This window comes from Somniosus microcephalus, chromosome 11 (assembly GCF_052327205.1).
Source record: "Somniosus microcephalus isolate GS21.2 chromosome 11, FLI_Smic_1.0, whole genome shotgun sequence".
Classification (NCBI taxonomy): Eukaryota; Metazoa; Chordata; class Chondrichthyes; order Squaliformes; family Somniosidae; genus Somniosus; species Somniosus microcephalus.
The window spans coordinates 127,076,602-127,092,875 of NC_140997.1; the positions used below are offsets into that span (position 1 = coordinate 127,076,602).

General features: G+C 41.4%; 1 protein-coding gene across 1 annotated transcript in view; it reads left to right on the top strand.

Annotated features, from left to right (window-relative positions):
• Positions 1-16,274, top strand: part of LOC147110875 (testis-expressed protein 264-like) — a 1,120,589-nt gene that overhangs the window by 667,426 nt on the left and 436,889 nt on the right. Inside the window, exon 3 of the mRNA XM_086001246.1 lies at positions 4,515-4,680. Within this exon, the coding sequence (XP_085857372.1) occupies positions 4,515-4,680 (166 nt within the window). The remainder of the gene's footprint in view (positions 1-4,514; positions 4,681-16,274) is intronic.

Below are 16,274 nucleotides of genomic sequence, written 5' to 3' on the forward strand. Positions count from 1 at the left end.
GCCCCTGGGATACGCAAGCCCTGCACGTCGGCAGTTGGAGCAGGCCCAGGATCGGAATTCCACGGGGGCCCACAGCTCAACGGCCGGTGCGCAAGGTAAGTGCAGGTCGGGGGCTTACACCCACGGGAAGCCCTCGACCCGAATTTCTGGGCCATTATCTCACGCTGTTGCGATTGCTACAAATAGTTTGCCTATCTACATTCACTGCACTTTAAAATAGTTCATTATGTGTTTAGAAATGTTCATGAGATAATGAAGACAATTTTTAAATGCAAGTTCTTTTCTTTAAAAATTTAATTTAAAGAAAATATTTGAAAGATAATCATTCCAAGCCCACGTCACACAACAACAGACTGATTAGCACTGACACTGCCTTCAGCTACACTGTAATATGCAAAAGAAGACAGTGCATCATTAAAACTGCCTTTTTAAACTCATTGCCTAATTAGTTTTGAACATATTGTTTATGGTATAAACAAAATGCATTATGAAATTCATGGGATTAGATGTTTCTGGTGCTGAACATTACTGTCTTCTGACTTTGGCCCATGCCTTTCACCTGCTGAATGGTGTATTTGGCTTGGCACTTGCTTACCATGCTGTTTTTCACTGTTGAACTAAAGTACTGTATGGTGAGGGGTGTGTTACGGGTATAGTATGTTCCATAGAGAGTGTTACAGGGAGACAGGTGCCAAAACAAGATATTGAGGGGTTTGCTATATAATGAGGGATATATATCTATATAAAAAATCATGGTGGTACTTTATAGTGAGGGAGTGATGTATTGAGGATTGTGTACAGTTAGATTGAGTAATAGAGATGTGTGATAAATATACCACAGATAACAATACATACAATAGTGTAATGTAACACAGTGAGACACAGTGTGATAAATATAACAGACTGAGATTAGATCATTACAGGGCTACAATATAATAACAACAGTGATTGAGTAATATCAGAGAGTCATTGGGTGTAATGTGAGAGTAAAATATAACACTACAATATGATACAGACAATGTAATATATTACAGTAACAGTTTGTGTAATGTTGCTATGATGGGGACAGAGCTACATCATCAATAACAGCTTGCATTTATGTAGCACCTTTAGCATAGAGAAGTGTCTAAAGATGCTTCACAGAGGCACGAGGAAGGAGCGATCAGGAGGAGTGATCAAAAGCTTGATCAAAAAGCTGGGTTTTAAGGAGGAGAGGAAGATGGAGAGACAGAGGGGTTTAAGGAGGGAATTTGAGTGAGTGGAGCCTAGATGGCTGAAGGCACGGCCAGCAATGGTGGGGTGAATGGAGGGGGTGCAAAAAATGGAGTCAGAGGAACCCATCATGCTTCAAACAGGAACATTTCTTTATTGTATTATACCTGACCTGCTGAGTATTTCCAGCATTTTCTCTTTTTATATCAGATTTCCAGCATCCTCAGCATTTTGCTTTTGTGTCTGTATTATATCATTCTTAGTTTCAAACTTTAGATAGAGAGAATAATGTAAGTTAAAGATTAACTTCACATTAGCTGTAGCAGAGGCATTGGGGGTCATTTTGACTTTGTGCGATAGTGTAAAACAGGCGATAGTGAGTCAGCAGCCCCTTTTACATTTCTCCTCATTTTTATTTCTGCTGGCTGCTGTTTACTAGGTTATTGTTGTACAAATAGCCCTCAAATTTACTCCTGATAATCAATTTGATTATTTTACATGGGATTGAAGTAAGAATTGTTCAAACTTACTCAGTACTGGGAGTGTCCTCATTTGACTTTGAGTGGGTTGGATTTTACTCCTGATTTATTATGCAAGAAAGACCCAAATGTCTGATGTACAATTGAAACAAGGAGCAGTTCATCTCATTTGATTATATCTGGTCACTAGTGGAAACTCATATGCAAATTGAATTGACAAACATTTATGTACAGTAATTGCTGTTGAATTTCATCTGCCTGATTAATTTTAACAAGGAAGGAGAAGTGAAAGTGAATGAAGCGGGAGTGGGCCGCTGTGTCTCCTGGAGGGCTACGCACTTCAAAATGATTCTGGCAATATGCAGAGCACTCTACTGGGTCAGAATCATCAATGAACTTCCCAACGGATGGTGGCACTGTTGACTGGGCTGAGCTTTAGGAAGTGTCCAGAATGGTAGCAGTTTTCATCAGGGCACTGTTTTGTGATAGGTGTGTATGGTGAATTCTGATTTTGTTAGATGAAAATGGAAAGGCATCGTTACCCAGTGCCTTTCAGGCGTTCAGTCAGCAACAGAATTGTTTTTTTTAAACTATCAGCATGTGATCTGTCAGTTCACAGGTTTGGTTAGGAATCAAAGTTTGCAAATGTCATTGTGCATACCCGTGAAACAAATACCTGCACACACATACACATACAGAAAGACATACAGGAAACTTTAGTTTATCCGGAGGTTGTATGTCCGGAAACCTCGATCTAACGGCAGAAATCAGCAGCCGTTTTGGTTAGGTTTTTTTTCTTCTCCTAGCATTTTTTTAACAGTCAGGCTCTGGAAAGCGTCTCTGTAGCTTAGCAACAGCTTCAGAGATGCTTCCAAGGTACAGGCCGAGTGTGTACAAGCTGTTGCTAAGCAACGGTGTTTGTTGTCAGATACGGAGATGAAAACCTCCGTATCCTTCAACATTAGCGCTGGTCTATCCGGAAGTTTTGATAGATCGGCAGCAGCTCAGTCCCGTCGGTGCCGGATATCGTGAAGTCTCCTGTACATACATAGTGACGTGCAGATACACAGAAAGAAAAAAAAGAACTTGCATTTATATAGCACCTTTCACAACCTCAAGACGTCCCAAAGCACTTTACAGCCAATGAAATACTTATGAAGTGTAGTCATTGTTGTGTAGGAAATGCGGCAGCCAATTTGCGCACAGCAAGGTCCCACAAACAGCAATGAAATAAATAAACCAGATAATCTGTTTGTGATGTTGGTTGAGGGATAAATATTTGTCCAGGACACCGGAAGAACTTTTCTGCTTTTCTTTGAGAAGTGCCATGGGATCTTCTATGTCGTCCTGAGAGGGCAGACTTGGTTTAACATCTCACCTGAAAGAAGACACCTCAGGCAGTGCAGTACTCCCTCAGTACTGCACTGGAAAGGCTGCACTGGGGTGGGGCTTGAACCCATGACTAATTGACTCAGAGGCGTTAATACTACCGCAAGGCTCACCATTTAGATGGTGAAACGCACCCTGCTCTCCTCCAGCTGTTCGCTCTTCCTTTAAAATCCTCCTCAAGCCCCGTCTCTTCGACCAAGCTCTGTCTTTCTGGCTCGGTTGCCCTTGCAGCTACCTGTGAATTGCCTTCAAATGACTTTTACATTAAAGGTGCAATATAGAAGCACGGTGTTGCTGTTCCACCCAGTCTGAGGGTTCCTGTATATGAAATCCCAGGTTTATCTCCGTATAACATTCCCAGTGCATGCAATCCCAGGTTTATCTCAGTATAACATTCCCAGTGCATGCAATCCCAGGTTTATCTCAGTATAACATTCCCAGTGCATGCAATCCCAGGTTTATCTCAGTATAACATTCCCAGTGCATGCAATCCCAGGTTTATCTCAGTGTAACATTCCCAGTGCATGCAATCCCAGGTTTATCTCAGTATAACATTCCCAGTGCATGCAATCCCAGGTTTATCTCAGTATAACATTCCCAGTGCATGCAATCCCAGGTTTATCTCAGTATAACATTCCCAGTGCATGCAATCCCAGGTTTATCTCAGTGTAACATTCCCAGTGCATGCAATCCCAGGTTTATCTCAGTATAACATTCCCAGTGCATGCAATCCCAGGTTTATCTCAGTATAACATTCCCAGTGCATGCAATCCCAGGTTTATCTCAGTATAACATTCCCAGTGCATGCAATCCCAGGTTTATCTCAGTATAACATTCCCAGTGCATGCAATCCCAGGTTTATCTTAGTCTGAAGTTTCCCATCCTGGGTTTGTCTCCTGCTTACAGTTCCTGGCAGATTGGCTGCAGTATGTTGTTGATGTATTTAAAGGACATGTACCCCTGTAATTGGGAGGAAGGGAGGGCTACATCAATGCCAGGAATAAACTGATCTGAAAACTTCTGTTTATTTTTGTCTTCTTTCAAGCTGTATTTGAATGGAAATATAGCATCAGACTCAATGAGTGCATTCTTCTATACACAGTGTGATACAGTGTCTTGCAACAGTCCTTTACCTATTCTTCAGTATCCTGATCAGCAGCACAGTCAAAGCTTAGTGTGAGTGTTCCTGTGGGATTGGCGTTTCCGGAATATCTTCATTGTAACGGTGTCTTTCAGAGCTCAGCCCAGCATGTTCCTTTAGTAGATGGATCATTGTCTCAATGTGCTATCTTATGTACTGTGACTTTAACCGAACACTCACTAATGTCTCAGCTCCTGTCAGCCATAGTGTGCAGCTACCCATACAGACTTTGGCCCTGAAGTTAGTTTAGTGTGATTCTATTTTTCTCAACTCTTACTTTTTGTTGTCTTTAGGAACGGAAGCTGTGTGCCCACCCGTGTCTGGAGATCTATCGTGGAGACCTGATCTACTACATGTGCCCTCTAGCACGGCAGGGTGACTTCTATGTCCCTGAACTAAAGGAGGCTGACAAGAAACAGAAAGAGGAAGAGGTAGACGATGCACGTACAGACATCACAGGTAAATAACAGACAGTGGCCGGAAAATTCGAAACTGCTGGAAAATGGACGCAGGCACTGCGATGCAAGATGTGCCTGCGCCCATTCAAAAAGCGCAGGCAGCATGTCAACTTGGTGCTGCCTGCTAATTACCATGATCGTAGCACACAGCACAGCGCTGAACACGCTGCTGACAGACCGTGCGCTCAGCAGGAGGTCGAAGTTCGTGTTGCTGGAGCGTGGCTAGCTTTACTTAAAGCTAGCCTGCTCCTCTTAAAGGTAGTCTGTAGCTCTTAAAGCACAGCAGCTTTCTGCAGATAAAAAATAAATAAAATTGCTTCAGCACTCAGCAGTCTGCACCTCTTAAAGGTGAGCTGCCTTCTGCTGATCAAAAATGCTAAAAGTGCTTCAGTACTAACACAAATGGCTCAACAGGTCAGGGAAAGGGCACCCAGGGTCTCAGACGCAGCACGCGAGGCCTTTGTGCAGGGGTCAAGACTGGAAGAGAGGTCCTCTACCCACAGGGGGCCAGAAGGCCCTCCAGAAAGAAGGATGTGGGACCAGATCGTCGAGGTGGTCACTGCCAGCAGTGTCGCCCCCAGGACCTGGCTCCAGTGCCCAAAAAAGTTGCATGACCAGTGGTCAAGGTCAGTGAATGCATCTTCAAAAGCCATCTCCTACCAACTGTACCACTAGCCTCACACACTGCTCCATGCACGCCCCCACCCCATCCCATCACTCACCTACCAACAATCTGTACCAAACATGAGGCACATCTCCCATTCCTAGCCTCACCTCAGCCCCTTGGGGGAGACGGATCAGGCCATTCTTGGCAGGGGCATGGCTGATTCCTTGGCCAGCGACGGGGCAGAACGGATACAAGATGCCGTTATCCTCATACGTTATCCTGCTTCTCACATCCTACTTCCCCTTACGAGCTGCACATGGTGTAAGCATGCACCTCTTGCTCCCCACCCCACCCCCTCACCACAACCCTATCCTTGTGCCTTCCTCATTTCAGGCACCCAAGAAATCCAGCCTGCACAGCCAGTGGTTGACCAAGAAGAGGGAGAGGAGCGTGAAGAAGAAGAAACAACATCACTCGATTTCACACTCCCAGCCACCAGCTCCTCGAGGTCCTGCAAGGCCATCTGCAGTGTCTCCCACTGAACATCAGCAGCCTTCCACCAGCCATGCTGCAATCACTGAGTAGCACTGCGTAACAGCTCTAGGATAGGCAAAGGCACACTCAAGACACTCAAGAAGGGAATGCACAAGGGTGATTAGTTGATTTTTTGATGTAAGAGTGAATGAATATATGGATAAAATTGGATTGGTAAGTTTGATTTGTGCTGGCTTTTATTTCAGCGTTGTGGCCAAGAGGACATTGTAACAGAGGGAAGGTAAGGTGTAGGACAAATGTTTAAAGGGGAATTGGGCTTGTGTTCAGGGTTACCGCAGGCAGATGATTCGATCCTGGATATCCTGGCCAGAAAGAGGCTGTCTGGGTTGCATCCTTCCTTCCACTTGCCCCTCTTCTGCTTTTTCCTCTTCTGCTTCCTCCTCTTCTGCTTCCTCCTCTTCTTCCTCCTCCTCCCTCTACGAGCAGCTTGTCCCCTTTGCTACCTTTGTTCCATCACCATGTGATGCTGCAGACCAAAGGGGACTGCAACTAAAGCCCCCAGGACTGGGAGCAAGTGGTGTTCTCAAAGCCCTTCCTTTAAGAGCCGAAGCCTTGCTAACGCCCACAGGCACTCCCTGAACTCTCTGCACACCTCAACAACTTTTAAAATGTATTGCAACAAGCCACTACTCCAATAAAATGTAAAGAAACCAGTCCAAAAGCAAAAATCTAAACTTACCTGAAAGTTGTGTGTGCCCCTTTAAGAAGCGCTGGCAGCGGCTCCATTGTACTGCTGCGCACGTTCTTCCGTACGCGGTTTGGAGAGGGCGTTATTAAGAGTGCAATGTCCAAAATCCCAGATCGTATGTCAATTCAGGCATTGCATGCCGATTGACGTCACGACCTAGATCATTTAAATATGCAAAGCGATGCAGGCAATAGCAGCGCTGCCGACCTGCCCAAAATGGCGGCCGCCATGTTCCGCACTGGAGGAGGGTGGAAGTGAGGCGGCAGGTGGCCGCCATTTTAACCATGTCTACCCTATCAAACCCTTTCATTATCTTAAAGACCTCTATCAGCCTTCTCCTTTCTAGAGAAAAGTGCCCCAGCCTGTTCAGTCTTTCCTGATAGTTCTAACCTGTTGATACTCAGCGCCTGGATCAACACATGAAGACTAAGCATTAGAATGAGCTACCAGACGACAGCCAGCGCCTGTACGCCTGTAACCAGCATAAGTCTTGTGTTTGTAGACAGCTGCTTTCAGAGAGGAGAGGAGAAAATTGGGGAATTTTTATTTGAACAGGTGAACACGGGCACAATAACAAAAAAGATATTTTAGACCATTGCTCTTGGCTGCTTTTACTGCTATATCAACCTATGTCGGCAATATTTTGAATTGTTGAATGAGGTGAGTAGCTTACACAGATAATGAAACTGAGACATCTGGAAGTTAAAGTGCTCAATTTAATTGACAGCGTCGTAGACACAAAAGAATGCTTTGATTACATGTCAGGCTGCAGTGAGCTGATTACTGCTCACACAGCATAACAGGCAGTTGCTCTGGCTCCATGGCACTTGCACTTTTGATGTCATGTTAAAGGGTGTAGTGGGATGGCAGAAGACCGTAAGTCACCTGTAACAGACTGATACTCTCTTCACATGTCACTATGCATGAATAATGATGCAGCTTTATGTCATATTGTGCCAAGGTTATATTCCAGCCAGGTGTCTCAAGTCTTATTTGATGGGTATGCAATGAGGTGATGGTCCAGCTAAATGTTACACTGTAATGAGGATGTTCGAGTTACAATTCACACATTAACGAGGTGATGTTACAGTTACAATTCACACTGTAACGAGGATGTTCCAGTTACAATTCACACTGTAACAAGGTGATGTTCCCGTGACATTGCACACTGTAACGAGGTGGTGTTCCAGTTACAATTCAAAAAGTAACGAGGAATGTTCCAGTTAGAATTCACACTGTAACATGGAATATTCCAGTTACAATTCACACTGCAACGAGGTGTTGTTCCAGTTACAATTCACACTGTAACGAGGAATGTTCCAGTTATAATTCACACTGCAACGAGGATGCTCCAGTTACAATTCACACTGGAACAAACAATGTTCAGGTTACAATTCACACTGTAACTAGGAATGTTCTAATTACAATTAACACTAACGAGGATGTTCCAGTTAAAATTCACACTGTAATGAGGTGATGTTCCAGGGACAATTCACACTGTAACGAGGAATGTTCCAGTTACAATTCACACTGTAACGAGGAATGTTCCAGTTACAATTCACACTGTAACGAAGTGATGTTCCAGTTATAATTCACACCGTAACGAGGATGTTCCAGTTACAATTCACACTGTAACGAGGTGATGTTCCCGTTACAATTCACACTGTAATGAGGAATGTTACAGTTACAATTCCCACTGTAACGAGCTGATGTTCCAGTTATAATTCACACTGTAACGAGGAATGTTACAGTTACAATTCACACAGTAACGAGGATGTTCCAGTTACAATTCACAAAGTAACAAGGAATGTTCCAGTTACAATTCACACTGTAACGAGGATGTTCCAGTTACAATTCACACTGTAACGAGGAATGTTACAGTTACAATTCACACAGTAACGATGATGTTCCAGTTACAATTCACACTGTAACAAGGAATGTTACAGTTACAATTCACGCTGTAATGAGGATGTTCCAGTTACAATTCACACTGTAACGAGGATGTTCCAGTTACAATTCACACCATAACGAGGTGATGTTCCAGTTACAATTCACACTGTAATGAGGAATGTTCTAGTTACAATTAACACTGTAACGAGGAATGTTCCAGCAACAATTCACACTGTAACGAGGATGTTCCAGTTACAATTCACACTGTAACGAGGAATGTTCTTGTTACAATTCACACTGTAACGAGAAATGTTCCAGTTACAATTCACACTGTAACGAGGTGTTGTTCCAGTTACAATTCACACTGTAACGAGGATGTTCCAGTTAGAATTCACAATGTAACGAGGAATGTTCCAGTTACAATTCACACAGTAACGATGATGTTCCAGTTACAATTCACACTGTAACGAGGAATGTTACAGTTACAATTCACACTGTAACGAGGATGTTCCAGTTACAATTCACACTGTAATGAGGAATGTTCCAATTACAATTCACACTGTAATGCGGTGATGTTCCAATTACAATTCACACTGTAATGAGGTGATGTTCCAGTTATGATTCACACCGTGACGAGGAATATTCTAGTCACAATTCACACTGTAACGAGCTGATGTTCCAGTTACAATTCACACTGTAATGAGGAATGTTCGACTTTTAATTCACTGTAACGAGGTGATGTTCTTGTTACAATTCACACTGTAACGAGGAATGTTCCAGTTACATTTCACACTGTAACGAGGATGTTCCAGTTACAATTCACACTGTAACTAGGAATTATCCAGTTACAATTCACACTGTAACAAGGCGCTGTTCCAGTAACCATTCACACTGTAACGAGGAATGTTCTAGTTACAATTAACACTGTAACGAGGAATGTTCCAGTTACAATTCACACTGTAACGAGGATGTTCCAGTTACAATTAACACTGTAACGAGGAATGTTCCAGTTACAATTCCCACTGTAACGAGGTGATGTTCCAGTTACAATTCACACTGAAATGAGGAATGTTCTAGTTACAATTAACACTGTAACGAGGAATGTTCCAGTTACAATTCACACTGTAATGAGGATGTTCCAGTTACAATTCACACTATAACGAGGAATGTTATAGTTAAAATTCACACAGAAACGAGGATGTTCCAGGGACAATTCACACGGTAACGAGGAATGTTCCCGTTAGAATTCACACTGTAACAAGGAATGTTCCAGTTACAATTCCCACTGTAACGAGCTGATGTTCCAGTTACAATTCACACTGTAACGAGGAATGTTCCAGTTACAATTCACACTGTAACGAGGCGTTGTTCCAGTTACAAGTCACACTGCATCGAGGATGTTCCAGTTACAATTCACACTGTAACGAGGAATGTTACAGATACAATTCACACAGTAACGAGAATGTTCCAGTTACAATTCACACTGTACTGAGGAATGTTCCAGTTACAATTCACACAGTAACGAGGATGTTCCAGTTACAATTCACACTGTAACGAGGTGTTGCTACAGTTACAATTCACAGTGTAACGAGGAATGTTACAGTTACAATTCACACAGTAACGATGATGTTCCAGTTACAATTCACACTGTAACGAGGATGTTCCAGCTACAATTCACACTGTAATGAGGAATGTTCCAGTTACAATACACACTGTAATGAGGTGATGTTCCAATTACAATTAACACGGTAACGAGGAATGTTCCAGTTACAATTCACACTGTAACGAGGATGTTCCAGTTACAATTAACACTGTAACGAGGAATGTTCCAGTTACAATTCACACTGTAATGAGGATGTTCCAGCTACAATTCACACTGTAACGAGGAATGTTATAGTTAAAATTCACACAGTAACGAGGATGTTCCAGGGACAATTCACACGGTAATGAGGAATATTCTTGTTACAATTCACACTGTAATGAGGAATGTTCCAGTTACAATTCACACTGTAATGAGCTGATGTTCCAGTTATAATTCACACAGTAACAAGGAATGTTCCAGTTACAATTCACACGGTAATGAGGAATATTCTTGTTACAATTCACACCGTAACGAGGATGTTCCAGTTACAATTCACACTGTAACGAGGAATGTTACAGTTACAATTCACACGGTAACGAGAATGTTCCAGTTACAATTCACACTGTAATGAGGAATGTTCCAGTTACAATTCACACAGCAACGAGGATGTTCCAGTTACAATTCACACTGTAACGAGGTGTTGTTACAGTTACAATTCACACTGTAACGAGGAATGTTACAGTTACAATTCACACAGTAACGATGATGTTCCAGTTACAATTCACACTGTAACGAGGAATGTTACAGTTACAATTCACACTGTAACGAGGATGTTCCAGTTACAATTCACACTGTAACGAGGTGATGTTCCAGTTACAATTCACACTGTAACGAGGATGTTCCAGATACAATTCACACTGTAATGAGGAATGATCCAGTTACAATACACACTGTAATGAGGTGATGTTCCAATTACAATTCACACTGTAAGGAGGTGGTGTTCCAGTTATAATTCACACTGTGATGAGGAATGTTCTAGTCACAATTCACACTGTAACGAGCTGATGTTCCAGTTACAATTCACACTGTAACGAGGAATGTTCTAGTTTTAATTCACTGTAACGAGGTGATGTTCTTATTACAATTCACACTGTAACGAGCAAAGTTCCAGTTAGATTTCACAAGGTAACAAGGATGTTCCAGTTACAATTCACACTGTAAGTAGGAATTATCCAGTTACAATTCACACTGTAACAAGGTGCTATTCCAGTTACAATTCACACTGTAACGAGGAATGTTCTAGGTACAATTAACACTGTAACGAGGAATGTTCCAGTTACAATTCACACTGTAACGAGGAATGTTCTAGGTACAATTAACACTGTAACGAGGAATGTTCCAGTTACAATTAACACTGTAACGAGGATGTTCCAGTTACAATGCAGAATGTAACGAGGAAAGTTCCAGTTACAATTCCCACTGTAACGAGGATGTTCCAGTTAAAATTCACACCGTAACGAGGTGATGTTCCAGGGACAATTCACACTGTAATGAGGAATGTTCCAGTTACAATTCACACTGTAACGAGGAATGTTCCAGTTACAATTCACACTGTAACGAGGTGATGTTCCAGTTATAATTCACGCCGTAATGAGGATGTTCCAGTTACAATTCCCACTGTAACGAGCTGATGTTCCAGTTATAATTCACACTGTAACGAGGTGCTGTTCCCGTTACAATTCACACTGTAACGAGGAATGTTACAGTTACAATTCACACTGTAACGAGGATGTTCCAGTTACAATTGACACAGTAACGAGGTGATGTTCCAGGGAAAATTCACACGGTAACGAGCAATGTTCCAGTTACAATTCACACTGTAACGAGGAATGTTCCAGCTACAATTCACACTGCAACGAGGTGTTGTTCCAGTTGCAATCCACACTGTAACGAGGAATGTTCCAGTTATAATTCACACTGCAACGAGGATGCTCCAGTTGCAATTCACAATTTAACGAGGAATGTTCCCGTTAAAATTCACACTGCAACGAGGAATGTTCCAGTTACAATTCCCACTGTAACGAGCTGATGTTCCAGTTATAATTCACACTGTAACGAGGAATGTTCCAGTTACAATTCACACTGTAACGAGGAATATTCTTTTACAATTCACACTGTAATGAGGAATGTTCCAGTTACAATTCGCACTGTAACGAGGTGTTGTTCCAGTTACAATTCACACTGTAACGAGAATGTTCCAGTTACAATTCACAATGTAACGAGGAATTTTACAGTTACAATTCACACTGTAATGAGGAATGTTCCAGTTACAATTCACACAGTAACGAGGATGTTCCAGTTACAATTCACACTGTAACGAGGTGTTGTTACAGTTACAATTCACACTGTAACGAGGAATGTTACAGTTACAGTTCACACAGTAACGATGATGTTCCAGTTACAGTTCACACTGTAACGAGGAATGTTACAGTTACAATTCACACTGTAACGAGGTGATATTCCAGTTACAATTCACACTGTAATGAGGTGATGTTCCAATTACAATTCACAGTGTAATGACGTGATGTTCCAGTTATAATTCACACTGTGACGAGGATTGTTCTAGTCTTAATTCACTGTAACGAGGTGATGTTCCTGTTACAATTCACACTGGTATGAGGAATGTTCCAGTTACATTTCACACTGTAACGAGGATGTTGCAGTTACAATTCACACTGTAACTAGGAATTATCCAGGTACAATTCACACTGTAACAAGGTGCTGTGCCTGTTACAATTCACACTATAATGAGGAATGTTCTAGTTACAATTAACACTCTAATGAGGAATGTTCCTGTTACAATTCACACTGTAACGAGGAATGTTATAGTTACAATTCACACAGTAACGAGGATGTTCCAGGGACAATTCACACGGTAACGAGGAATGTTCCCGTTACAATTCACACTGTAACGAGGAATGTTCCAGTTATAATTCACACTGTAACGAGGAATGTTCCAGTTACAATTCACAGTGTAACGAGGAATATTCTTGTTACAATTCACACTGTAACGAGGAATGTTCCAGTTACAATTCACACTGTAACGAGGTGTTGTTCCAGTTACAACTCACACTGTAACGCGGATGTTCCACTTACAATTCACACTGTAACGAGGAATGTTACAGTTACAATTCACACTGTAACGAGGATGTTCCAGTTACAATTCACAATGTAATGAGGAATGTTCCAGTTACAATTCACACAGTGACGAGGATGTTCCAGTTACAATTCACACTGTAACGAGGTGTTGTTACAGTTACAATTCACACTGTAACGAGGAATGTTACAGTTACAATTCACACATTAACGATGATGTTCCAGTTACAATTCACACTGTAACGAGGAATGTTACAGTTACAATTCACACTGTAACGAGGTTGTTCCAGTTACAATTCACAGTGTAACGAGGATGTTCCAGTTACAATTCACACTGTAACGAGGAATGTTACAGTTACAATTCACACTGTAAGGAGGATGTTACAGTTACAATTCACACTGTAATGAGGAATGTTGTAGTTACAATTCACACTGTAACGAGGATGTTCCAGTTACAATTCACACCATAACGAGGTGATGTTCCAGTTACAATTCACACTGTAATGAGGAATGTTCTAGTTACAATTAACACTGTAACGAGGAATGTTCCAGCAACAATTCACACTGTAACGAGGATGTTCCAGTTACAATTCACACTGTAACGAGGAATGTTATAGTTTCAATTCACACTGTAACGAGGAATATTCTTGTTACAATTCACAGTGTACCGAGAAATGTTCCAGTTACAATTCACACTGTAACGAGGTGTTGTTCCAGTTACAATTCACACTGTAACGAGGATGTTCCAGTTACAATTCACAATGTAACGAGGAATGTTACAGTTACAATTCACACAGTAACGAGGATGTTACAGTTACAATTCACAATGTAATGAGGAATGTTACAGTTACAATTCACGCTGTAACGATGAATGTTAGTTACAATTCACACAGTAACGATGATGTTCCAGTTACAATTCACACTGTAACGAGGAATGTTACAGTTACAATTCACACTGTAACGAGGATGTTCCAGTTACAATTCACACTGTAACGAGGTGATGTTCCAGTTACAATTCACACTGTAACGAGGATGTTCCAGCTACAATTCACACTGTAATGAGGAATGTTCCAATTACAATTCACACTGTAATGCGGTGATGTTCCAATTACAATTCACACTGTAATGAGGTGATGTTCCAGTTATGATTCACACTGTGACGAGGAATATTCTAGTCACAATTCACACTGTAACGAGCTGATGTTCCAGGTACAATTTACACTGTAACGAGGAATGTTCTACTTTTAATTCACTGTAACGAGGTGATGTTCTTGTTACAATTCACACTGTAACGAGGAATGTTCCAGTTACATTTCACACTGTAACGAGGATGTTCCAGTTACAATTCACACTGTAACTAGGAATTATCCAGTTACAATTCACACTGTAACAAGGTGCTGTTCCAGATACAATTCACACTGTAACGAGGAATGTTCTAGTTACAATTAACACTGTAACGAGGAATGTTCCAGTTACAATTCACACTGTAACGAGGATGTTCCAGTTACAATTCAGAATGTAACGAGGAATGTTCCAGTTACAATTCACACTCTAATGAGGATGTTCCAGTTACAATTCACACTATAACGAGGAATGTGACAGTTACAATTCACACAGTAACGAGGATGTTCCAGGGACAATTCACACGGTAACGAGGAATGTTCCCGTTAGAATTCACACTGTAACAAGGAATGTTCCAGTTAGAATTCCCACTGTAACGAGCTGATGTTCCAGTTACAATTCACACTGTAACGAGGAATGTTCCAGTTACAATTCACACTATAACGAGGCGTTGTTCCAGTTACAATTCACACTGTAACGAGGATGTTCCAGTTACAATTCACACTGTAAAGAGGAATGTTACAGTTACAATTCACACAGTAACGAGAATGTTCCAGTTACAATTCACACTGTACTGAGGAAGGTTCCAGTTACAATTCACACAGTAACGAGGATGTTCCAGTTACAATTCACACTGTAACGAGGTGTTGTTACAGTTACAATTCACACTGTAATGAGGAATGTTACAGTTACAATTCACACAGTAACGATGATGTTCCAGTTACAATTCACACTGTAACGAGGAATGTTACAGTTACAATTCCCACTGTTACGAGCTGATGTTCCAGTTATAATTCACAATGTAACGAGGTGATGTTCCCATTACAATTCACACTGTAACGAGGAATGTTACAGTTACAATTCACACTGTAACGAGGATGTTCCAGTTACAATTGACACAGTAACGAGGTGATGTTCCAGGGAAAATTCACACGGTAACGAGGAATGTTCCAGTTACAATTCACACTGTAACGAGGAATGTTCCAGCTACAATTCACACTGCAATGAGGTGTTGTTCCAGTTACAATTCACACTGTAATGAGGAATGTTCCAGTTATAATTCACACTGCAACGAGGATGCTCCAGTTGCAATTCACAATTTAACGAGGAATGTTCCCGTTAAAATTCACACTGCAACGAGGAATGTTCCAGTTACAATTCCCACTGTAACGAGCTGATGTTCCAGTTATAATTCACACTCTAACGAGGAATGTTCCAGTTACAATTCACACTGTAAGGAGGAATATTCTTTTACAATTCACACTGTAACGAGGAATGTTCCAGTTACAATTCACAGTGTAACGAGGTGATGTTCCAGATACAATTCAAACTGTAACGAGGATGTTCCAGTTACAATTCACACTGTAACGAGGAATGTTACAGTTACAATTCACACTGTAATGAGGAATGTTCCAGTTACAATTCACACAGTAACGAGGATGTTTCAGTTACAATTCACACTGTAACGAGGTGTTGTTACAGTTACAATTCACACTGTAACGAGGAATGTTACAGTTACAGTTCACACAGTAACGATGATGTTCCAGTTACAATTCACAGTGTAACGAGGAATGTTACAGTTACAATTCACACTGTAACGAGGATGTCCCAGTTACAATTCACACTGTAATGATGTGATATTCCAGTTACAATTCACACTGTAATGAGGTGATGTTCCAATTACAATTCACAGTGGAATGAGGTGATGTTCCAGTTATAATTCACACTGTGACGAGGAATGTTCTAGTCTTAATTCACTGTAATGGGGTGATGTTC